Below are 26434 nucleotides of genomic sequence, written 5' to 3'. Positions count from 1 at the left end.
CAAAATCTAATAATTTCACTCTTGAGTCCAAGTCGGCGTTTGAGGCAAATTTGATGAAATTCTGTCAAGGCGTTCCTCAGATATCGCGTTAACGAACATCGGACGGACGGACGTACACATACGGATGGACGGACAATCCGAATCCATAATGCCTCCGGCCTGGCTATTGCCGGCGGAGGCATAAAAAGTAATAGCGTTTCTTCATATTAGAACTCCATGTGGCTATTTTTTTTAAATCTGGTCTATTGTTGTCACCATTCCTGCTCGCTCCTGCTCACTTTCTTCCCTGTTCCATCCCAATCATGTGATGAATAGGGAAATAGGGACTCCTGAAAAAATGTCAGCCTCTAATGTGTACACACACACACACACACACACACACACACACACACACACACACACACACACACACACACACACACACAACGTGACATAAGGAGATGAGAATCTTGTTTTCCCAGCTAAGATGGGCAGGAAGCAGCAGGAGAAAGAGAGAGAGGGAGAGGGAGAGAGTGGGAGGGAGAGAGAGAGAGAGGTTTGGTTTAGGATGTGTGTGTGTGTGTGTGTGTGTGTGTGTGTGTGTGTGTGTGTGTGTGTGTGTGTGTGTGTGTGTGTGCGTGCGTGCGTACGTGCGTGCGTGCATGCGTGCAGTGTAATGTGTGTGTGTGTGTGTGTGTGTGTGCGTGTGTGTGTGTGCGTGCGTGCGTGCGTGCGTGCAGTGTATGTGTGTGTGTGCGTGTGTGTGTGTGCGTGCGTGTGTAGTGTGGGGAGTTTCTGCCCTCCAGCACCCTGGGGAAACACAGCGAGGGGATGAGAGTCTAGCAGAGAAAGCAGGTGGGCAGGGGGTCTACAGTTAAGTGACCAATGGAAACGTCCTTGCCTAAGACACTGGCCTGCACCTCTGGAGGCTGCCTGCAGTGCTGCCAGGGAGCTAAAGGCTCTGAGCTCGGGAGGTGTCTGTCCCGGGCGCAGTGGACACTGGCCCACTTCACAAAAGGCACTGGAATAGAGATTAGCACAGAGAGAGAGAGAGAGATGAAAACAAAATTACAGTAAATATTTGCTTCATTTGGCTTAAGGGTGGTGCAAGTGAGCCGATTGCACTCTCAATGGGTGAAATGTCTGAAATGACTAAAGATTTTCACAGGATTGAAACAAGCAATTCAGCTTGGACTGTGCCCCCTCCTACTTCTAAAATGGAAGTTAGGCATCAGCAAGCTCTGCAGCAAGATAGTACCATCATTGACTTCACAGTTACGCTAAGTGATGTCGGTTACTGCTGCCATGGCAACTGATTCTCTATTCCTCTAGTGGGGGACACATTGAAACACAGAGAGGAGAGAGAGAGAGAGAGAGAGAGAGAGAGAGAGAGAGAGAGAGAGAGAGAGAGAGCGAGAGCGAGAGCGAGAGAGGGAGAGAGAGAGTCTGGAAAAGGAGCTGGGCTCTCAGCGGTCAGTAGGACAGCGGGACTGAAGATGTCTGTCACAAACTATTAGAGGAAGTGAGGGAGATGGGTCAAGGTCACAGCGAGATACACACACAGAAACACACTCAAGAGACACACACAGAGACACACACAGGGTGAGACCCACAATACAAAGCCATACTCCGCCATACTGTTCACAGAACACCGCCATATGGTTTTGAATATGTAGAGAGAGACAAAGAAAATGTGAAAAGTATGTGAATGTATCACAAACAGAATGTAAAAAGGTGAACGCTGACACAGTGTAGCTATCCATCAAAGCAGTGCAGGTGGGAGGATTCAGTTAGAACAAAGGGAGGGCAGAAATGGGTAAAGAAAAAGAACATTGAGCAAAAGAGCTGTGTTTGGAAGATAAGATTCATGCATGGTTTTGTGGACAGGTTGAGAGACACAAACAGTTGGGCACAAAAACGGGAAATAATGACATGGGTGAACTAGCCTGGTATCCAGCCCCTATGAATCACAGTTTTCAGCACTCTTTGAATTGCCATAGGATTCATTAGGGGCTGATAGCAGGCTATGGGTGAACGGACACCGGTGACAAGGTAGATCAGCATGGTAGAGGGATGAGCTTTGGCCCAACTCTACCTCATGTTCTCCACTGTGTCTTCAGGCATGGGGGCCAGCGTCTGCACGGCTGGCAGGTTCTTACTGGTGGCCCCGTTGACAAAACTGGAGGAAGAGGAGGAAGAGGGGGCAGCATCTGTGGGTCCTGCAGGATATGTGAGTGAGAGGAATGATACACAAAGTATGCATGATTTAGTTTTTCTGCATTTTTTTCAACACCTCATACTGTTGAGATGATTGAAATCTTACAAACGTTCAATGCATTCACTAAATGCTAAATCCCATTTAAATGTCACCTCCAGAGGGCGTACAGTACAGTATATGTGCAGATGGCATGTAGACTGGAATAGTTGGAAGACGAAGAAGAAGAAGAATTGGAATAGACAGAGCCGCAGTCTGGCTCTTGACAGTGGACTGCAGCAGGCAGTCAAACAGCAGAAAACGTGGCAACAGTCCAGCACGTCTTAAACTAGAACCAAGTCCAGATCAGTTGGATGACCAAACTGGTGCCAGGAGCAAAATATGGGACCATTTTGCTTACTGAGGCGACAAAGATAGACACAAAATGAACATATTAAACCTCCTGTGTAAAAGAGTGGTAACACATTGCTTGATGATTTTTCTTGTTTGCCATCTGTGCTGTAGTACTATCAAATGTATACATAAATTAATTTCGCTTAGTCTCAAAATTCGGGTATCGTGACTATAGAGATTTAACAATATGAAATGTCACGCTATGGTATGGTAGCCTGGGTAAACCCAGCCTCCACGTGATCTCTATGTGCCATCAGTCACGAGTCTTATGTGCGATCAGTCTTCGTGACTGATAGCACATAGAGGTTCACGTGGAGGCTGGGTTTACCCAGGCTTAATGGTATGTGGTATGGTATGGTATGGTAAGGTATGGTATGGTAGGCTATCTACCAAAATATCTCGGTATAGGGTGTTTGATGGTATTAATTCCCCCCTCCTTCCTTTAATTGTGGCCCATCGAAAAACAAAAAAAACAAAAAAATAAGTATTTTCTAAATATTGCTTTATTGAAGTGAAACTGAAACTAATATGAGAACGTTTACACAAGGGTCCTCCCTTGCAGTATTTGTAGCAGTGAGCGCAACCGTGCATATTGAGCAACAAATGCCACGGTATTACAGGGATGGCTTACCATGGTTGCTTGATATCGCAGTATAATAATGAGAGGAAAGATTAAATCTATTATATCTTTTCGCATCAAGAGCTAGAGTGTGCAGGTTCCTCTAATTATTAGATTATACTCCGTTACCGGCCCCTCACAGACACTCTCCACGGTATACCTTAAAACGGTATCGTTACATCCCTAATTGCGACAACACTAAATCAAAGGTGCGCTATACATCCTTGACACAGTTGGTGCATAATTGAAACAGGTTATTTTGACAACACGCGCCGAAGTCAAATCATCATGGCTCTCCTTATTTCAGACAGGTTATTTTGACAGCACGCGCCAAAGTCCAATCATCACAGCTCTCCTTGTGAGAGGTTAAAAGCAGAGCTGGTGAGATCATGGGGTCTGGATGAGGGCCTGTGGCTTTGGCTGAAAGCACACTTTGACTCGGACACATTTCTCACATTCCTGCAGCGGGGCTGCGAGAGGAAGAGGGAGAGGGTCTTTTTTTTTTTAATTGGGCACATTAAAAAGGTGTTGGCGCTCCTAATGGCTCTCAGTGTTAAGTGGCTCCTTTCAGAGGCTGCAGGAGCCTTGAGGTGGAACCGGCTCAGTGCAGCAGAGCCCCCAGGAGGAGCAGTGAGACAGCAGGGGGGAGGGAGAGCAGCGCACGCTACACACAGGCATGCTACACGTGTGTACTGCACTGTGAGCTTGAAACCTTTCCACTGCGGAAAGAGCATCGCTTGATTTGTGTAAGCTGGAGTAAGATGGAGTCGGAGTGGGATGGAGACTTTTGACTGGGTTGGATGAGGAAGAATCCTGAGGGCTGATAGACAAAGGCCTTCCTTAGGTCGTGCACAATACAATGTTGATGTCTAGAAACTGATAGGAAGGGAAATAGGGCCATCTGGTGGTGACTGTGCATTGCTACACTCTCATACAGTATCATACCTATGATCCAGCTGAGAGGGAGGATCCACTGTTTCTATTCATGGAATGGAATCAAAGCAACAAATTCCAGAGTGGATCATTAAGATGTACAGTAATTACCCCAACTAAGCACTCACTAACTGCACTAAAGTAGACTTCTTTCACTATTAAACCGCATTACCGGGGTCAACTGCAGCGCACTAATTGCATAGTGTAAGTGTGTTATAGCAAGCTTGTGGGTAGCGTTCAGAGCACTCGGGGTCGTGACCTACCCGTGGTGTTGATCATGCTTTTGGGGGTGGCGGAAGCTGCAGCAAAGATGTTGGGGGTGCTGCCAGCTGTCAGCCCAGCAGAGGTGTTGGCGCTTCCCACTGTGTTAACTGCTAGACTGCCAGGGGAGGGCTTCTTCACTGGCACCACCACGCTCCTACAGCAAACAACACACACGCGCGCACATGCACACACACACACACACACACACACACACACACATACACACACACGCACACACACGCACGCACACGCACACACGCGCACACACACACACACACACACACACACACACACACACACACACACACACACACACACACAATTTACACATCCACTGAATTTAATTACATTTAGAAAATGTATCCAGTTTTTCTTAAGTATTCCAGTACAAAAACACCTCCCCCACACAGCAACACTACCTATCAAACGGCAGAAAGACTGTAAACCATTTCAACACTGAATGATAATGTTCGCACATACTATATATATGTATTATTAACACCTCTCTGGCACACAAGTAGACCTGCCAGCAGGCACACATGCACCTGCATGTACAGTATGTCTCTGCACCGAAATGGCCATTCGATTAATTAGTATTAATTCCCTAAGCCCCAACAGACATTGTGGGCTAATGCCAGCATGCCTGGCATTAGCTCCAACATAATTTTTATTTTAATCCCAATCCCTTGCCCTGGCCTTAAAACATCCCTTTTCCTATGTGGGGGCATTTGGACCCTGCAAAAGAGTGTAGCCAATGCTGCAGTTAGCTTTTTCATTCCACTGCGATTTTTGAAATCTGATGATAGAGAAGTTGTTAAGCCATGGCAAACGAGGAAGTAACTTTGGTTACAGAGGGAACCCTCTTTGTTAGTTCTCGCTATGGATTTACTTCGAAAATGACCGTTTCTCATAACTTGGATTATTATTTCATCGCATGGCGAGTACACGAGTCACAACATGTACATACATGTGAGTGTTTCTACCACTGTCGGTCAATGTGTATTTTGGGCGACTGAACGGGGATAGGCAGCGGTACCATAGACGGTCATTGTAGTGCTAAGCTATTAGCAGTGAGGGATGAAACACACTTTCTAATGCACGCACAGTGAAGATAAAGGCATCTACATTCTACATTTACTATTGGCAATATGGCAAAAGGGCAAATCTCCAAAAATGTTGGTGTATCCCTTTAACAGTGTTTGGTGTTCACATTTGGTCTGGAAATACCTATTACGCTTCTCCTGAGGCAGTATTTATTTAAATGTTTGTTTGTATTACTTTCCCCCGCTATGCCTCGAATTCTTTTAACACAGCCCCTAAGTGCTTTGCGATAGAATAACATACAGAATATGAATGATTCCAATCACAAAGTGAGCCAGAAACCCTAGAACTATGGTCATTGGATTACAATTAGATTAGATATCTAGATTTCCGTATTCGTCTTTTTTTTTTTTTTCAAAGTTTTTTTATTCGTTTTTTGTATATTATACAAAATACAAAATACAGATTTAAATACACTTGACACTTTTAAACAAAAACCCATCCCACAAGAACCCCTAGCCTATTACACCACATACATCATTTCATACATCACAATATATCAATACACAAAGACACACAAGAGGGGGAAAAAAAAAAAAAAACACACAACAACAACAACAAAAACAGATTAATGAAAATAAATATGAGAGGGGGGGGGGGGTAAATCTATACATTTGAAATGCTTGAAGCGTCCATTTTCTCTACCTGGTCCAGGACTGGCTGCCAGATGGTATAAAAGTCGAGAGCACAACCCCTTGTAGCGTATCAGATTTTTTCTAGGGTTAGATGATACATAAGATCTCTGACCCAGTGATTGAAAGTTGGAGGAAACTTGTCCCGTATTCGTCTTTTGACTGCCAGATAAGATGTCCTTGGATGATTGGTTGAGACAAATGCATTGAAATGACAAATACAACTGTAGTCATATGTCTCATATGCATAGGGAGAAATACTCAGTACTATCAGTACAGATACAAAGTTATCACACAGTAAACATGTACTCAGGTAAATCAGTTCTACCTCTACCTCCACCAAGGAGGTTATGTTGTCTGGGCTTGTCCATCTGTTTTGTTTGTTTGTTTGTTAGCAGGATTACAGAAAAACTACTGGGCCGATTTTCATGAAACTTGGTGGACAGGTGTAACATGGGCCGGATCCGATCCCGGTCGGGTCAAGGGAGGGGGGTGGGGCTATGGAAAAGGGGCTGTAGCTAAGGATAGGAAGGTCGTAGAGGGTTGGGTTTCGAGGGGTGGGTAGGTTTATCTGGGTGGTAAGAGGGGGCGTGGTCAGGAAAGGGGCCATCCTAGGGAAAAGGGTCTGTAGTTAGGGATAGGAAGCTCATAGAGAGTCGGGTTCGAGGGGTGGGTAGGGGAGTGGCTAGGTGTATCTGGGTGCTGGGTGTTGTCGGGAAAGGGGGCAGGGCTAAAGAAAAGGGGCCGTAGCTAGGCATGGCAAAGTCGGAGAGAGTCGGGGTTCGAGGGGTGGCTGGGGGGATATGGGTGGGTCAGGGTCAGGGTTCTGATCCGACTCACAAAGTTTGCATATCATAGCAGACTGAAGTATTGGCCTTGGCGGAGGTCTGCGCTCTCCGAGTGCACTTCAAGTTCCATGTGTTTTCTGAGTAGTGAAAACAACAATAAACATTCTGTTCATGATGATGAAACGCCAATATGGCCGTCTTTCCATAGAGACTGGGAACGATGTCGAGCTTCACTCACTGCTCTCAGGCCCTGCCAACCTGAGCATGCCCAGACTTTAGTCAGAACACGAGGAAAGCTAAACATCCTGCCATGTAACTCCATCTCTCAGCATAACGCACGCACGCGCACACACACACAAACAAACACACACACACACACACGCGCACGCGCACACACACACACACACACACACACACACACACACACACACACACACGGTATGAGAAGGCTAAGGTAAATAAGCCTGTGGACAAGGGGCCAGCCAGCCACCATATAGCGGAGGCACTTTCCCTTGCGTGTGCTCTTGCCACCAGTGGCCCTCTCTCGCCCTGGGCTCGGCTCTGACGACTTGTCAAACATCCCAGACTCTAATGAGAGATTCTCCAGGAGCCACTTGGCAGTTGTTACTGGCAAACATTCACACAGCTACCGTCTGTGTTTGCGTCAACAGGAATACGGTTCACCGAGCACAAGACCTTTCCAACCTGCATCTGCTCCACACAGAAACACAACGCAGTGGCTGCTTTTGACAGACTACCTGTATACATATTTGCATGATATGGTCATACTGTATGTTTTTATATATACAGGGGTCCTACACATAAAAAAAAAAAAAAAAAAAAACATATTTTTTCCAGACATTGATTTGTTTTGAAGATTTTGTCTGGTGTTGAATATGATTTACGCAAATAGACATTTCGCCCTTGCTAACTAGGTCATATCGCTGTATGAATAAAGATTGTTCTTCACAGCCACAAATATTAGAATAATGTGAGATGATTGGCAGGGCTCCTACACGGTTTCCATTTTGAAATTCCCTATTTTCCCAGACCCTGTGTTCTTCACTGGATTTGATTTTGGTCTGTATTTTGATATAATGCATGCCGACAGTGGCTGGGTAATAAGAGCATCCCTCTATCTGAACATTTTTCTTCACATCAACAAAAACTGTGGACTCAAAGTGGGTCAACGACATAAAAGCTAGAATTATGTGTGTATCGGACCTGAACCACAACATTTTCCATACTTTTCCAGACATTTTTTCGAACTCTCAAACTATCAGAGAACTGGAAACGATCAAATTAATTTCTAATACTTTTCCAGATGTTCCAGACCTGCATAGGAACCCTGTAGTTGCAACACTGTTTGAAGTGAGTGTAAATTGAGGGAGGGCACCAAGCGAACTGAATGGGCAATATAAGTCTGTGTAATTATACGCATTAACTCAATAAGGGAGCTAAAAATAGCAGTGGTTTCCCCTTTTATTTATAGACGCTACAACGTATCACATGGTGCTAAAAAAGACAGGGAGAGAGAGGAAGGAAACGTATAAAAAAAAACTTGTAGAAGTTTGAGATGAGTTCAACTTGTGACCTGATATAATGGCCCAGGAAAGCACAGACGCTACATTGAGCCCGGCAGACCTCTGTCTGCATGCGATCTGATTGGCCCTGAACTTGGCCATGCGAGAGCTCCCCGACAGGAAGTAAGAGGGAAGGCTTCTCCTTATCGGGGCTGCGGTTGGCCCTGGGGTTTGTGAAGATGCCAGATAGTGTCTTCTCCAATCTCCTGCAGTAAGTCTGCGTGACACAGGCCAGGCCTCCGCTCTGTCACAAGCTAAGCCTGCTGTCATCTGGGCCAAATCCCCATGGATCCTCCCTGAACAGAATAGCAGTTATACTGTTTTATGCTGCTATATACCCTCAGAACATCAAATAGATGTGATACTATGTTGGATTCCATGGGAAACAAACTTGTATTGGACTAGAATATGCATCTCAGAGCCTTTTCTGCAAGTCGTCTAGTATCCGTATTTTTTGTTGCAAAACTCATCAAAGCCTTGAGCTTTAATGTATTATGGAACTGATTAAATATTTGTGTGGTTCTTCTCTACGGATCAAATATAAAAAATGAATCAAATAGATTTAAAAATGGATTAAAAAAAACTTTCTAAAGTAACATGTTGTAGCTTTGTTTGGCCGAAGACCATCTGACATGCATGTCGTGCAGACTTGTGCTAAAAGCAGTATTAAAATAAATTTTACAGATCAAAATCAACTCAATCACTTCAACTTCAACTTCAACTCAATCAACTGAAACACATCAGGAGAGAGAGGGAGAGGGAGCGAGCGAGAGAGACAGACAAGAGAGAGCTTTTTGAAATATTCATATCTCCAGCGATACGGCTGTAGCCTACTCGTAAGAACACTGATGACAAGTATCATTAATTCAGTAGATCCCTGTGCTGCTTTGCTGTGTGAGATCTCATTGACAGATATCAGAACATCACTAGCATGTTTTGAATGTAGGAACCGCGCATGCATGTAACCGACTTTCCAAATGTATCCCATGCTCCCATCATCATCCAGCAGCAGCCAGCCTATGCTTTGGCCGAGCTGGGACATTACATTAAATCTACAGGATGTTGATAAAACACGAACCTCTTTGAATGAATAATTCATTTGCTGAGAGCTCATGAATGATGTATAGCTTATCTAGCGCATATTTTATTAATAGGATTTGTCTTAATTGAGTTGCGGAGAATAAAGCGAGGATTAATCTTAGAATGAATATTAATGAGCTCTGCGGCAGTGGGAGATGGCTGTGGTGTAAAGTATAGCCAAAGAAATGTTTCCTTTATAAAGCCAGCAGACAGAATCCATCTAATCTAATGGTCCTTTATTCAGGGGTACAAGGACAGATACATGGGAAATATGCACACACAAATTCAATTAAAACCAATTACCATTGCACTCCATGATTATGTAAAATCAAATATGTAAGTACAGACAATATCTCAGAGCACTCATTTGGAGATGTTTGGGAGAGACAAGGGAAAGGGAAGAAGTTGGGGATTATTCTGATTTTTTTCTACTGTATTCCCATCTGCTCCGATGGAAACCTGGGTGTTGATGAGTAATTGAAAACTCCACCCCTGTGAAAGTCTCTGATAGAGGGGCCTCAGCGGGGAATGCCGCCCCCCCACCCCCCCCCCCCCCCCCCCCCGCTCCCCCGCTCCCCACTTTAGTTTTTTTTTCCTTTTTGTTTTTTGATGTTGTCACTCCCAATCTATTGCGGCTCTGACAGACAAATGAAAGGGCTGTCCGCGGCTGGCAGCTCATTTCGCTGGCAGGTGGCAAACAATTAGACACAGCAAATCGAGGCGGGAGAGAGGGGAGTGACATGCAAGCATGAGACAAAGTTGTATATGCGGCCGGGACGGTTTGTGTGAAAGCATTTCAAAAATAATACACTTTGCCTCGGCGACTCATTTCAGGCTGCCAGCTCCTATTAGCGGTGTGAGTGGTGAGGGTGACAGGGCCGGCCGCGGTGTGGCGCGAGGCCGCGTCTGTTTAATCTGTCATCAACGCCCTGGAGACGCCCCCCCAGCCCCTCTGCCCTGGAGACCCCCCCAGCCCCTCTCTGCCTTCCTCTGGCTCCACACTCCGCCATCTTCTCCTCCCCTATTCATCAGGCTCACCTCAGCAGCAGCATGCATTATAGAGCAGGGAGGCCCCATTGTTTCTCCTGACTCACCGTGTCCTCCACCTCCTCTCTGGGCTCGACAGTGACACATACGACACATACGACACACACACACACACACACACACACACACACACACACACACACACACACATGTACGCAGACACACACACACACACACACACACACACACACACACACACATGTACGCAGACACACACACACACACACACATGCACACACACACAAATCATCCATGCACATAGACACGCAAAAGCACCGATGGTCACAGACACACACACAAATAGGACAGATGGAGTTTTTGTTTGTGCTAACCCTACTTAATTACTTTCAGAAATAATTTGATTTTCAAAACTTTAAACCAACCATAGGAGATAATCAGGCATCCGGGTAGCGCAGCAGGAGATTCCCTGCACGAGGTTCGAGCCCCCGTGTCACCTCCGGCTTGGTCAGGCATCCATAATTGGCACAATTGGCCATGTGCTGCGGGTGGGACGCAGGATTAAGGGTATGTGTCATGGTCGTTGCACTAGTGCCTCTTCTGGTCAGTTGGGGCACCTGTTCGGGGGGGAAGGGGAACTGGGGGAATAGCGTGATCCTCCCAGGCGCTACGTTATGCTGGTGAAACTCCTCGCTGTCAGGTGAAAAGATTCGGAGGAAGCATGGGGGGCTAGGGGGTGGAGCAACGCCAAGTACAAATGGGGAAAAAATGGGGGGGGAATCCAGGAAAAAGACAAAAAAAATGAAAAAAGAAATAAAAGAAAAAACATAAACATAGGAGATAAGAATCAGGGGGAGCTGAAGCTTGAAATCCTGTCAGGAGAAGGTTTGTAAACTCCCAAATCCAGACAGATGACCGCGTGGTCTTATCTCACCCAGGAATGTAAATACATCGCTGCAGTTTCGCAGAGCTTTTCAAACACAGGGATTCCTCCTGGCCATGTGGGATGAATACAATACACATGGTCAGAAATTAATAATGTGTCATGCTACTTAAAAACCATTAGTGTTACCCCGGATAACAAAGATAAGCCGAGGGGATTAACATCAGCATTCTAAGGTTGCTTGAGTGATGACACACACACACACACACACACACACACACACACACACACACACACACACACAGACACACACACAAACACAAACACGCACATGCACTTTTTATGACATGAAATGTATACTAGCTTTCAACAAAGCAATGTACGTCCCGGTGAATGAAATACTGTAGTCAAACATCCTGTCAAATTTCTGTTGAAGAAAATAACCACCGCACACTGAAATGACTTACTGAGATTTATTTAGTGAACAACGCGTTTTGCGGGTAGCGTCATCAGGTTCACTCGGGGAGAGTGAACCCAGTATATGCATTTTAAAAGTGTAGCCTAGATGTCAATGCTGCAACATCCGAAACACACATCTTGATTTAAAGAAACCGGTCCGTTTCAGTTCTCTCTTTTTTCCATTTGCTCTGATGTTTTGTTCGACAATAAATTCGACTGGTTTAGTTCAATAATTCGTTTGAGAATCCGTTAATATTTCTGTCGTTTGCCACATATTTACTCCTTACCACAGCATTCTTCTACTGAGAATATCTCTCTCTCTCTCTCTCTCTCTCTCTCTCTCTCTCTCTCTCAATATTATATAGTGTTGCCAACTGTAAAATAAAATAATTTAAATTCTTATTCACAGAATGCACAATAAACACCCTGATTGCTGGCATGCGCATGCCCAGTGTATACGTGAATGGTCATTTGATATGCGTTTTCAGGCGCGTTAGTATGGAAAGTTATTATTCTTGACACGTAGCTGAAACACTGTGTGTTTTCATTATCAATACGCCAGCTAAGAATAAAAATGGCCTAGTCTAGAGTCTGGACGTAGCCTCAGTGAAAACATGGAAATCACCAAAAACTGGAGCTGTACTGTATGGTTCTGCCACAACAGTGTCGCTTTACTGTGCAGTAGGCTAACTCACCAACCAGCTCCCTCACCTGTCAAAGGAGTGGAACTGCATGGGCAGCATGGCCTGAGCCTGGGCAGCAGGGTCTGGGTACACCACAGGCTCCAGTCCAGCCTCCAGGGCCTCCATAGGTGAGGCCACCAGGCTCTTTAGGATCTCCCTGACGTTGATGCCCTTGTTGGGCTGGCTGATGCTGGAGATGGAGGAGGGAGCTTTTAGCAGCTCCAGGCTGGGTGAGTCAGGCAGGCTCTCCTGGGACTTCTTCACCTCTGAGGAGAGGGTGGACAGCAGCTGGCTCATGGCGTCTGGCGCCACCGCGCTGTGCTCCAAGTCAGAGCCATTCAGGACGCTGGCTACCTGCTCCTCCCCGATGCCCGAGTCTGTGTGGGGAAGGGAGCCCTCCGTGTGGAGGTCCTCCGATGGTATGTGGTGGTCCTTACTGCTGTCAAATACTAGGGGGCTCTCTGTAAACACACACACGCCATCGAAGAAATGTATGATAGGGTTAATACACACCTGTACAGTATGTTAGGGTTAATACTCCTGTCAGTGCCCCTGACCAAGGCACTGGCAAAAGAACTGGAGTTCCCTGAGCGCTGTGCTGTGGCTGCCGGCTGCCCACTGCTCCTAGTTCTAAGAAAGTTCCTAGTAGAGGATGGGTCAAATGCAGAGGATGAATTTCCCCATGGGAAAAAATAAAGGCTAACTTAACTATCTTACACACACATACACACACACAGACCAGTGACACAGCCTACTGTCCGTATGCATGATATTGACAACATCATTGTCCATTGTGTTTCAGGTTTTATCAGTCTAAAATGGCTACACTACATTGATCACCAAATAACATTCATTGATCTTACATTCTCTGTTCTCACTAAATCAACTTAATGGTATTTTCCAAGATAAGGATTTCACACCAAATAATTCAATACCAATAAAGCACTGCATACCAGTGCTAGCTTACATTCCTGAGAGAAAAGTGTATTTGGCATGTGAACAAAGACTCGTAGCAGCTCTGCATCTTAGATCTGTCTCCAGAAGCTCTGATCCCCTGGTCAGATCAGATGATCTTTCTGTTACTGCTGTTCATTCTCTATGCTAATAAAACACTGATGCTTGCTCTCAGCTTCCTCCTGTGCAAAGCCACGCGTCATATAACGGCTTTGATGAAACAGTGACGGGGGGGCTCCGATAGCTGCTCTGTTATTCTAGTAAATAATATCTACCTTTATTTCTCAGATGCAAAGAAGCGTATTCAAACCTGAGTCATCCAGTATCCTCATACTGTGAAAATGCATAGGCGATTAGTGGAAATGGTCGCCGATACATCATTGCAAGACAAATGAGCGTATAATGCTTGTTTACTTGACCCAATAAAAAGCTTGTTGGTTCTGCTAGGTAGCTGCAGCAGTGCCTTCCCAGTCCCAGCCTCCTGATCCAGGTTCATCCTGACCCAGTGGCTACCTAGATGCAAGGCCAGCATATTAATATTCATCACGTGACCCCTAACGAGGTCAGCCAGCAGGGCGTGATTTAGCCCGCAAGACGACTGGCTTCCTGGTCCATCACAGACAATCGTCTGCCACATGCCGTCTGGAAAAATCCCCCATTTTCTGGCGAAATTTATGAAGGCGGCGTTGTGCCTCTCTCCTCCCAGCAACCTCTATGATCCCATTCTCCTCTGGTGGATTGCTTGCCTAATGGGCACTGACAGATGGGGCTGAAAATAGCAGGCCTGGCTCCACTGCCCCAAAAAGCCACAGTAGTAGGCCAACATGCTGCTTTTCCATCTCTCACTCTGAACTTCTCACTCCTCATCTTCTGTCCCCCTCTCTCTTCCTCCGTTCTCCGCCTTCATATTATTCACGTTCATATTCCTTCCTCTCCTCTGCCTCTGTTGCTTTCATTTTGCTCACCTTTTGTCTGAATGGAAGCTGATAAAGTATGCTCACTCATGCATCCCGTAATAGCAGGTTGGCACTGCAGCAGGCGCTCGGCGAACCCTTTGAAGGCACCCGACTGATTTCCTTTCTTGTGACTTTAATGTATGATTTATGACTCGAGGCATGCACTACCTTTCATATCACAGAGAGCAGTGATGCCTATTCAACTTTCACAGAGAACAGTGATGCCTATTCAATTTTCACAAACTGCCATCTCCAGCCACAGCCCGCCCCCGCTTGCTTCCACATGTAATTCAGTGCGGTGCAATTAGCAGAGCACATGAATAAACCATAGGTAAGCCAGTGGAGTGCATGCAGGATCTCCAGCTTTTTGACTGGATGAGCTCCCAGCTCAAGCTGGCAGGCAGCAGTGTATCAGAATGGAAGAAGGACACTTCAGTTCAGTTAGATCAGATGGAGTCATCCCAATCTAAGCTTAGGAAAGCAGGAAGAAGAAGCTAGGTAGAAGAGGTTAAGGGGAAAAGCCGTAACACCTGTGCTGGTTGGTGAGTTGATCTCCTGGCGCATGCTGCGGCCCAATTGGTTGCTCATCCTGCCAGTCTCTTGCTGGGGCTCCAAGATGTCCCGGTACTTGGAGACCATGAGGACAGAGATGAAGTACACCACCGCTAAAGCCAGGAACTGGGCTTGCTTGCTGTCATCCTACAGAGAAGAATCAAAATACTGTTTTACACCACATCTCAGCTCACAGCAACCCACTACCGACATGGTTCTGTGACAGCAAATACAGCCAGACGATAGTACGAAAATCCAGCACTGTCATGATTCTCTCGGAGTTCTAATATTTGCTATAGCGTCCCCCGCAGTGACAGCCACACATGCATCCAGAATCAGGGGTTGTGGGCTCGTGTTCAACAAACAGCACTTCATTCAACAAGGGCACCTTCCCAGTGCCTCCCCTGTTGATTGAAGCATCTCCCCACCGCACATCTGTTTGTCTGCCAAAAACAAATCCTATTTTCATCCTCTCTGCCTGCAGGCGAGCCTTTGTGACAAACGACACACGCGTGCTGCACACACAGACACAGACACAGACACAGACACAGACACAAACACACACACACACACACACACACACACACACACACACACACCACTCACCACATCGCGGAACACGACGGCACGCAGGCGATTGATGTCCACGTCCTGCAGAAGGCGATCGGGGTCCTTGATGGGAGAGAGGTTACTGGGGACATTCTCTATGGCTGTCTACAGCAGAAAGATAGCACAATAGTCCATGCCATTCTCTTCAGTCAACGACGCTCAGTAATACAGGCTTCATTGCTGCTCACTGCTTTTGCCGTTTTCACTCTCTTAGGAAAACATGCAAATACTGTAGTGTATACCATTGCAACCAGGATTTTGGGGTTATAGATAATCGCTGGGCAAGACAGATTTAGTATGACAGGATGTAACAACAAAACGCTTCTAAGAATAGGAAAGCTGATGTAGCATCACTAGTCGGGTCACATGACAAGCTTGAGGTAATCAATCAACACTTTATTCCAGACACAGAGGCGGTCCATAGTACCACAGAGGCGGTCCATAGTAAGTTATGAGAAGAACTGATTTCACTGTTACTTACTTACACTGTTCTCACTGGGAACGATTGCCAATAGACCCTTTTAACGGGGGCCATTTTGTGTCGAAAAGGCAGGGTTAACACAGGTGCAAGCAAAACACTAATGAGGGTTTCCAACTTCCATGATTGGAATGTGGAAACCCCCATTAGTGTTTTGCTCGCACCTGTGTATATTCTGCCTTTTCGACACAAAATGGCCCCCGTGAAAAGGGTCTATTGGCCCCCCTCCCCTCTCCCCTGCTGGTCAGCTTTCACATTACAAAATTTCTCGGGAACGGAACGGAACACTTGCAGAGTACACTTACGTCATCCACTATGCCAGGAGTGTATCCTCCCCGGGATACGCCAAAGCGTTCTCCAGACCACCTTTTCAAGTGGACCCTGTCACAGTACGCTGTTCCGTGCCCGGGCACGCAACGCAACGTTCACACTCATGAAACGAACCGCACCTGGGGTCAATTTTGGGACAAGTGTGCTCGGTTCTGCTCACGGGTCCCCAGTGAGAAAGCACCCTGAGATACCGTGTGCAGATAGGATTTGCAAGTATACTGTAAGGTCACAGACACCACTATTCTGGGCTGGTGGACAGGTGAGAGAGGTCAGGTGAGAGAGCTCAGAGGTGAGAGAGGTCAGGTGACACACTACACAGGTGAGAGAGGTCAGGTGACACACTACACAGGTGAGAGAGGTCAGGTGACACACTACACTTACCTTGCTGGACACCACAGCACTCTGCAGGATTTCCTGAGACTTGCTGTTGGGAATGAACGACTTGGCTCCCCCGTCTCTCTGTCTCTGCCTGCACTCCAGACAGTTCCTCACAGCCACACAGCACACTGCACAAGCGCACGCACGCACACGCACACACCACAATTACCCTTTCGTTTCAGAGTTAAATGGAAATTAAATGTTGATAACATGCATGGACTCTTTTAAACTAATCAGTTATCTCTGATGACAATTTGCACCAGACTGCCAGGACAGAGAGTGGGGGGTAAAATCAGCGGCCAGACTGATTTCACACTGAAGTCAGTGATGAGGACAGATTCTGCTTTCACAAACACGACACTCTGAAGGCTGAAGGCGATACTTTCCCAGCTCCCCAGTGCACAACTTGGGAATTTCTGATGCAAATGTTAATACATTTCCTTATCAACCGGTCAGGTTAACAATCGATTATCGATTAATCATTGTGTAAAATACAGCTTTTGACATAGAAAATAGTAAATACAAAATGCGTCTTTGGGCCTACTCAACAAGTTAATGAACCAAGCAAACTTGTGCTGTATTTCAAGATTGTATTGCAGTGGTTGCATGAATACTGTTGTATTTTTTGGGTGTAATTCTCCTACAATAGCTGCAGCTCTGCTGTAGCTAATGGGGATCTTTAAAGGGATACACCACATTTTTTGAAGTTTAGCTCATTTGCCACATCCCCCCCACATAGCCAAGATAACCCCTGTCTTTACCGGCATTGTCCAAGCAGTATACAGTGAGATACAGTCGTGAAGTTAGTAATTATCGCCATAGAATGGAGGCCAATGGTATCGCTGTTAAAAATCCACTGAAACACACATCTCACGGCACTGAAATACATGTTGTGCTTCGGGGACTCACCACACGATGAAATATCAATCCAAAACACTCTTTCTCAATACTATTTCTGTCGGCATCGGTTGGCATGCTCCACATCTACACCACCAGTCCATCCCGGTTCGTTCTCTTCCCTCGGCCGCCGGGGCTGTTCGGCTGCCTCAGCCTCTCGTCTTGCCCCCTCTGCTTCCAAAGCCTGTAGTTCTTCCTCAGTATATTCTGGTTCAAATAGATAAGGTTCGGGTCTTGGTTTGTCCAGTAGTAATCCTCATCATCCTCTCTAATGAAGTCCGCCATGATTAGTAGTTATCGCAGTTGTCCTTTGTTTTGATTACATTCGTTTCCATGGTGCTTTGAGGTGCTGTGTGAGATCAGTGCGCCCGGCGGCCATGTTTGGAAAGTAGTGCCCGGCTGTCTATTTTTGTTCCATAAACACCGCTATGTGCATTCTGGATTGATATTTCATCGTGTGGTGAGTCCCCGAAGCACAACATGTATTTCAGCGCCGTGAGATGTGTGTTTTAGCGGATTTTTAACAGCGATACCATTGGCCTCCATTCTATGGCGATAATTACTAACTCCACGACTGTATCTCACTGTATACTGCTTGGACAATGCCGGTAAAGACAGGGGCTATCTTGGCTATGTGGGGGGGATGTGGCAAATGAGCTAAAAAAAAAAAAGTGGTGTATCCCTTTAAATAAAGACGAAGACAAGTGGCCTGCTTGCTTGGTTTCCGTTTTGCTCTGTATGAGCGGTGAATGTTAAATTGTGTCCTTGTGGTGGTAAATCATTTCAGGGAGAGAAAAAATAGCACATAGCCTGCATTGTCGATGAATCCGTTAATATGTTTTGATCGATCGAATCAAAATCAAATCAAAGGGATGCTTGCACAGCACACACAGGTCCACAGGCACATACAGAGACAATTGTGTGTGTGTGTGTGTGTGTGTGTGTGTGTGTGTGTGTGTGTGTGTGTGTGTGTGTGTGTGTGTGTGTGTGTGTGTGTGTGTGTGTGTGTGTGTGTGTGTGTGTGGAGGCCCTATGGAGCCCTATGAGTCACACCAGTGACATGCACAAAAAGCTAGCATTTGCAAGGAGTACCTGACTGCACTGCCAATGACTCTCGCCCTGCTTGTTATTAATTCCAAAGACAATCCCGTCATTTCTGTCTGGTGGAGATTGCAGCACATTGAGCACAAGCTTGTGCAGTCTCCGTCAAAGAAGCAATTTAGTCCATAATTAAACACTGGACTCTAAAATTAATTAGCTTTGCTGATCAAATCCAGGATTTCCAAGGCTTACTGGAATTAGGTGTCAAATGAGGATATTGTCATTTTCTGATTCATTCATCTTCCTATGCGACCGGCCATAATAGGCAGCTTAGCTCCCTAAACTCCACAAGAAGCTAATTCTCCCATTACCCCTACCCCACCCACTCACCCCCATCCTCCAAACCACCCCCACCCCCACACTCAATCACTTACCAAGCCTGAGGCACTGACGCATGAGGCCACCCGAGGACATGTTCTTCTCGGCTTCGATCTCGCTGAAGTTGAGGGAGCTGGCGAACACCAGCACGTCCACCATGGCCATGAGACGGGACAGGAAAGTGACGGCCGTCTCAGAGGACATGCCCTGCGTCGCCTCGATGTTCTCCAGCTCCGTCTGGCATAAGCAACCGGGAAGAAATCGTTCACACAGAGGGAAAGTGCTCGTATCCTGATACCATCTCTCCCCCACATTCGCTCTCATCCATAGCAGTGATAAAACGGTATAATTCCTTCGATAAACAAGAACATGCAAGAGTATATAGATATAGTGGCTGAAAAACAGTGGAGGGTGCTGTTGAATTCAGGGCAGACAGTCCCTAAACAATAGGTCAGGAAGAGTGAGGTGACAGGTGGGATTATGTCTAAGTGAGGTTGAGTAGAATCTGATCACTGAGGAAGCAGAGGTGATGCTCAAAGTCAGCTGCAGAAATTGGTGTGAAATTAGGTGTGTTTGGTACTGAGACCTTTATCGGACCCTTCATCAGTCTTTAACTCCTGCTTTCGGTTGCAAGCACTCGTTTTCTTCATGGTGTTAGGAGAGGGAGAGAGCTTTCAATAGCGATGCTTGGGAGTATTTGTGCAATATGTTTATTTTCTAGAATAATTATAGAGGCAACTAGAACGACCGCAAGGCGGACTTATGCCTCCGCCATTAGTTCATTCTGGGGTCCAAATCGCCATTTGAGGCAAATTGGAAGAGATTCCGTCAAGGCGCTCCTGTGATGTTGCGTTACAGAGCTTGGAAATTGGGTGTGAAAGGTCACAGTGACCTTGAACTTTGACCACCAAAATGTAATCAGTTCATCCTTGAGTCCATGTCGGTGTTTGAGACAAGTTTGATTAAATTCCGTCAAGGCATTCCTGAGATATCGCATTAACAAGCTTGAAAATGGCGTTCGAGAGCTCACCTTGACCTTTGACCACCAAAGTCTAATCAGATCATCCTTGAGTCTAAGGCGATGTTTGAGGCAAATTTGATGAAAGTCCGCCAAGGCATTTGTGAGATATCGCGTTAACAAGCTGGAAAATGGCGTTTGAGAGGTCACAGTGACCATGACCTTTGACCTTTGACCAGCAAAATTTAATCAGTTCATCCTTGAGTCCAAGTCGATGTTTGAGACAAGTTTGATTAAATTCCCTCAAGGCATTCCTGAGATATCACGTTAACAAGCTTGAAAATGGCGTTCGAGAGGTGACAGTGACCTTGACCTTTGACTTTTGACCACCAAAATGTAATCAGTTCATCCTTGAGTCTAAGTAGATGTTTGAGGCAAATTTGATGAAATTCCGTCAAGGTATTCATGAGGTATCGCGTTAACAAGCTGGAAAATGGCGTTTGAGAGGTCACAGTGACCTTGACCTTTGACCACCAAAATGTAATCAGTTCATCCTTGAGTCCAAGTCGATGTTTGAGACAAGTTTGATTAAATTCCGTCAAGGCATTCCTGAGATATCGCGTTAACAAGCTTGAAAATGGCATTCGAGAGGTCACAGTGACCTTGACCTTTGACCTTTGACCACCAAAATCTAATCAGTTCATCCTTGAGTCCAAGTCGATGTTTGAGACAAGTTTGATTAAATTCCGTCAAGGCATTCCTGAGATATCGCGTTAACAAGCTTGAAAATGGCGTTCGAGAGGTCACAGTGACCTTGAACTTTGACCTTTGACCACCAAAATCTAATCAAATCATCCTTGAGTCTAAGTCGATGTTTGAGGCAAATTTGATGAAATTCCGTCCAGGCGTTCCTCAGATATCGCGTTAACAAACATCGTACGGACGGACGGACGGCCGTACGGACGGACAACCCGGATCCATAATACCTCCGGCCTGGCTATCGCCGGCGGAGGCATAAAAATAAAAACTTACAGAATAAATACTAACCTTGGCACTCTAGTCATGCACAGACAAAAACAAACAAAAGAAGACGATTAAAATGAAGTTCAAATCAAAACTGCGGTTTAAATCACATAATTAGATCAATAACAATCCACGACACACACAAATGAAACACAGGGAAGCTAATTACAAACAAAGAAATCTTGCCAAAATAAAGTCATCAGCATTAAGTGTAGCGCAATGAAGCTGAGCAAATAAAGGTGGCTCCAATCGATAAACACAAACAAGTCTTATTTCCCCAAGGTCCATAAAGTAGACTGCAGGCGACCGTGGACCAAGCAGTCATAATAAACCACCACTAGATGGCATTGTTCCCCCACAGTGTAGACATGCAGCGCAGGGCACTCACAGAAGGAGAGGTGGCAGCGGAGAGCAGGGGCAAGATCCCTCCACAGGCGATGATGATGTTGTCTACCATTTGCGAGATGAGGTGGATGGTGTTGTGGACGAAAATAATGTTCTCATTACTATTCACAAAGTCCATGACGGATTTGGTGGAGTGGCTGCAGGGGAAGGGGGCAGAAAACAGGATTATTACTCATTTGATCATGTGGTCATGTTTGACACTGTATATTTAACCATAGGGCAGTTGTACTGTGTGGTCAAATAAAGACACATAGGGCAGTTATACTGTGTGGTCAAATAAAGACACATAGGGCAGTTATACTGTGTGGTCAAATAAAGACACATAGGGCAGTTATACTGTGTGGTCAAATAAAGGCACAGAGGGTAAAAGCCACATTCAATAGGTCTAAAAACTACAGTAATACAAGCAAATCGTAAACATGTTGTCTCCCACCGGAATAGACCTGACTCACGACAGTTGACCAAACTTTGGAAGTCAATTATATGAGAATGGTGTGGACTATCAAAAAACTGCTATGGGACATTTGTGCGGGACAGCCCACACTGCTGTGTGTCGTGGAAAGAGACAGTTTTGGACAAAAGCTCTTTGTCCAAGCGAGGAGCTTTGTCATAGCGAGGAGCTATGAGCCAGGAGCTATGAGCGAGGAACATACACGAGAGCAGCCTTCCCTGAAGACAAGTTCCAAAATGCAGCGTGGCAGGGGAATTACAAAATGTAGTGTGGAGGCAGTGGGACTCATTTCTTGTTTCTTAAAATGCTTATAAAAAGAGTTTGACTTGGACAAAGCAAGCGATCCAGCTATATTCAGAATCACAAGAGACCATGGAAGATTCAAAAAAAATGGGGGGGGGGGGGTCCAAGTGAAATGTTCTATGGCCTCTCGTGATTCTGAATATAGCTGAATCGCTTGGTCTGTCCAAGTCAAACTCTCTTGATAAGCATTTTAGGAAATAAATGGGGAACGAAATCCATTCCCATGCTGAACCAGGAAGAGGGTGTGACTTAGGCACTCTAGAGAGAAATGGGATGTACACACACACAGAGAGAGAGAAAGAGAGAGAGAGAGAGAGGGGGGGTCAACATTACAGTGATTGTTTTTCTTGGTTTATGTGTAGTAGGTGTAGTTCTAAATTTCTGGCTCTCTGACCCTGTGACTGAGTTCACACATGGTTGACCATTCTCATGTCTTTTTTTAATGGGTGTGTATTGCATCCAGCCCCCCCCCCCCCCAGAGGCAACATTACAGTTGGACAGATGGACAGACGGACACCATTTCATAGTCGGCCCCCTTGGTCTTCGACTGGTGGGATACAATGTTCGCTCTGATCCAAAGAGCACTATGCCAACCCTTCATCTCTTCCTCTCCCAAGCACACACATGAGCCTCCACACACCTCCTCCAGACATGGACGTCGGTCTCCAGGGCGAACAGCAGGTCAGTGAGCAGTCTCTGGTGCATGGGCGACCATTTGAACTCGGGGATGCGGAACATGGTGGTGCGTGGGCCGGGGCTGAACTGCCGCCGCTGCTCCTCTGTCATGGGCATCCCCCTGAAGCCCAGGTCCACACACAGGTCCCTCTCCATCTGACTGGCGAGACGTCCGTGCAGACTCTGAGGAGAGAGAGCCTTCAGTCAGTCACTAAAACACTGCAGCACAACGAATTGGACGTCACATTACTGTCTATCACGAGACATATAGCTGCCAATCATGGGCTACTTCTCCGAAATCTCTGTCAAGATTGATAGTGCACTAGTGAAAACCAGACTGTATAAAATATGGAGGTCATGACAGCTCATCAAAAGTGAAGCCAAAACATCTTGATCGCCCCCTTGTGGCTGGCTGCAGTATAGGTCTTAAAGGGCCCATATTTTGCTAATATAATGTATTATTATTTTATTGTTGGCCTCCACTTATTGCATCATTCATAGTTGAAAAAACTCATTGTTGATCTTGTACTGGCTCTCACTGCCCCCTTCAGTTCAGCCTCTGTCTGAAACACTCTGTTTTAGGTCCTGTCCCTGAACCCCCACCCTCCGGAAAATACTCCAGGAAGGCAGCGCAAGGAGTTTTTGTGTTTGGCCGCGGTACGTGATGCCCTGCTCGGCCAGCCGCCGAAGGAAATGTCCCGGCACAGCCCGGGCCGAGCGGAGCTGTAGATAGCTAGGGGGATGTTGATATATCAATTGATAGCCTTGCTTGTTACGCCCAAGTCACGTTTGTTATCGATGGTCAAATTCGTTTTGACAATCCCTTGCTCGTTTATAATTGTTTTACAGCTCCCCGCCCTGCCCGGGGAGCTTCACACTATTGTCGTCACATTCAAGCCACAACACAACAGCTAATGTAGCTAGTTAGCTAACTTCCCAAATGCTTGTGACTATAGTGTGCCTCTCCTAGCAAAGGCTACACGGACCAAACCAAAATGAGGACTTGGAGAAGTCAGCAAGTTGGACTAACGTTACAAGTTCTGAAAATGTGTGCCTTCGTCATTCATCGGTTGTTCATGTCTATGAAAGGCAGCTGTGCTGCTAGGCTAATAGCAAGTGCTAACGTTACCCAGCCGGCGGTAAGTAATGTTAGCGCTTCCTAGCTGCTAGGTACAACCGATGCTGGAATGAGACACATATTTACAGAACTTACCACTTCAGTCCTACATCCTGGCTCACTTCCAAGTTGTCTCCTTGTTTTTGCGGTCTGAAATCCGTTATTCCATGAGACTACTGTTGTAGACAGCCAGGTTGGAGAGCGCCTGGTGATGCGGGTTAGGTTGACAATTCGGTCAGAGTCAGAACAGGGAAGGGAGGGGCAGGGAGGACGGGTGAGGCTATGGCGCGCGCACACTGCCGGCCCGGGCTAGGCTTGTTATCACCATGGTAACCTGACGTCACTAGAACTATGTTCTCGCACAAATCCATGTTCTCTCATCTACGAGACTTCATGTGAGGGAGGGGGGGTTCATGGGGGTAACATTAAAACACTTTCACCTATTTATATGAAGCTTAGCCCATGTTTATATGACCATCCAAGATTGTAACAACATATGATACAAAATTAAGAAATGCATAATATGGCCCCTTTAAATCCTGCCCCCTCCATGTTGGCAGATGGGACATGAGGCAAACAAGAACAAAAATAAAAGTACACGTCAAATAATTTCTTCCCAAAGATGGTTTCGGTCATTTTAGGTACTCCTTATCACGCTGATGTATGTACAAATGCAAATTTTTCTGATAGGTTTGTTTTTAAGTACTGTAGTTACTTGACGATATAAAAAGGGCTGATTGACAGCTGTGACAGCCACTCTCAAACCTCCGTCAGATGGCAGCATGGCTGAGGGGGGCTCAGCCTGACTCTACTGCTCAGACTCCGGTAGCAAATGATGTCAAACAAGCAAGATGGCAGCTTGCTGAAACAACATATTTTGGCTTCATTTTTATAATCTTCATGCTAATGTATAGCATTAGGAAGCAGGGGACGCGTCATCCATATATTATACAGTCAATGGTGAAAACTAGTGAAAATGATGCTGTGGTACAGTAGCCTGGGTAAACCCAGCCTTCAACGTGACATCACAGGCTATGCCTGTAGCGTAGGTTTCTTCGTGACTGATAGCACATAGAGGTCACGTGGAGGCTGGGTTTACCCAGGCTAGTGGTACAGTGCTGCTCTGTAAATGAGGATAACTCAACTGCCAGATCAACTGAGTCTTCTGATCAACACTTCCTGCCAAATATTCACCTTATTCTTTGCCCACACATGGACGCTTCCGCATTACGTCATTTCGTAATAGTATTTCCGTTTTAGACTTGCCAAAAACCCCGCAGGCAAGATGGCCGCCCACACTCCCCTCCTAAACTGGCAGAATTACTCCCCCATAAACTAACATATCTTGGCCAATAAGTATGTAACATACAAAATAAAACAACCCGTAATATCTTAATTTTATGTAGAATGCAGAGGACATGTACTGTAAGAGGACATTAGTTAAACTTGCATTCCAGGAATATTGTGCTCTAAAGATGACGTTAGTGGAGTCGAGACTGTTTCGTCCTGAAACCCACATAGGTTGCGCCAGGCGTAACCTATGTGGGATTCGAAATAACGCATCCGAGATAGAAACGTTATGAATATAGCCACGTTATAAACAACAAACTAACGCTGGTGATCCGTATGGAAACAGTGTTACTCGAAATGGTTAAAAGTTATATCAATTTGGTCATTCAGTGGCATTTTACTGCCATATAACATAACTAACTAGCGGCTAATATTAGCCACAGTAGGCAACTAGCGCTGAACCGGAAGAACAAATACGTTTGCGTTGAACGCGGAAGAGAGAAAAAGTGGGCGTGGTGAATAAGGTGAATAAGTCAGAAAAATCAAGATGGACGAGTCAGCAAAGCACATTCAAAATGAATTGAACATGAGCAATTACGCAACAGCAGAGAGGAGTTTAAAAATAAACTCCGCCTCCCACTGGCAATCCATCAGTGAGCCAATGTAGGTGAAAGAGCCCGACCTCTGAGAAGCAGCACACACAGCACAGCACGTACGAGAGGAGGAGAGGAATGAACAACTCCCGGGTGATTGTTACAGAATCATGCTTTTCTTTCTTCCTGCCCTCCTGTTGGCTGAGCCAAGTGTTCCAGCAGCCCACTTTCTTCAGTCTCGGTGGAGTGTTGCCTGATGTGCGCCAGGCCGTCTTGTCCCCATTACGGCCAGTGTTGGTGAAGGGAATGGGCCCTGTGGGTGCTGTTATTATAGAACTGTTCAGTAAAGGCCAACACATCCTGACAATGGCAAATGGCTATGCCTCTCACCGTAACACCCACCCCACCACCCCACCCCCCCGCTCTCTC

At 46.0% G+C, this 26434-nt stretch overlaps 1 protein-coding gene across 4 annotated transcripts in view; it reads right to left on the bottom strand.

Annotated features, from left to right (window-relative positions):
* The window catches only part of nbeab (neurobeachin b), a gene marked incomplete at both ends in the record, with an annotated part of 283508 nt that overhangs the window by 127844 nt on the left and 129230 nt on the right, over nucleotides 1–26434 (bottom strand). For 2 of the 4 annotated variants that reach the window (XM_083636988.1, XM_083636989.1), the window contains 9 exons: nucleotides 2075–2198; nucleotides 4403–4557; nucleotides 12646–13078; nucleotides 15058–15226; nucleotides 15686–15793; nucleotides 16878–17002; nucleotides 19247–19427; nucleotides 21560–21713; nucleotides 22971–23188. In XM_083636988.1, the coding sequence (XP_083493114.1) occupies nucleotides 2075–2198; nucleotides 4403–4557; nucleotides 12646–13078; nucleotides 15058–15226; nucleotides 15686–15793; nucleotides 16878–17002; nucleotides 19247–19427; nucleotides 21560–21713; nucleotides 22971–23188 (1667 nt within the window). Of the gene's footprint in view, nucleotides 1–880; nucleotides 1001–2074; nucleotides 2199–4402; nucleotides 4558–12645; nucleotides 13079–15057; nucleotides 15227–15685; nucleotides 15794–16877; nucleotides 17003–19246; nucleotides 19494–21559; nucleotides 21714–22970; nucleotides 23189–26434 lie in introns of all 4 variants that reach the window. The other 2 variants (XM_083636986.1, XM_083636987.1) reach the window with 2 other exon arrangements.

The sequence above is a fragment of the Poromitra crassiceps genome (genome assembly GCF_964638095.1).
Source record: "Poromitra crassiceps genome assembly, chromosome: 5".
Classification (NCBI taxonomy): domain Eukaryota; kingdom Metazoa; phylum Chordata; class Actinopteri; order Beryciformes; family Melamphaidae; genus Poromitra; species Poromitra crassiceps.
The sequence above is the reverse complement of the archived record's forward strand: the minus strand, read 5'-3'. Positions and strand labels throughout refer to the sequence as shown.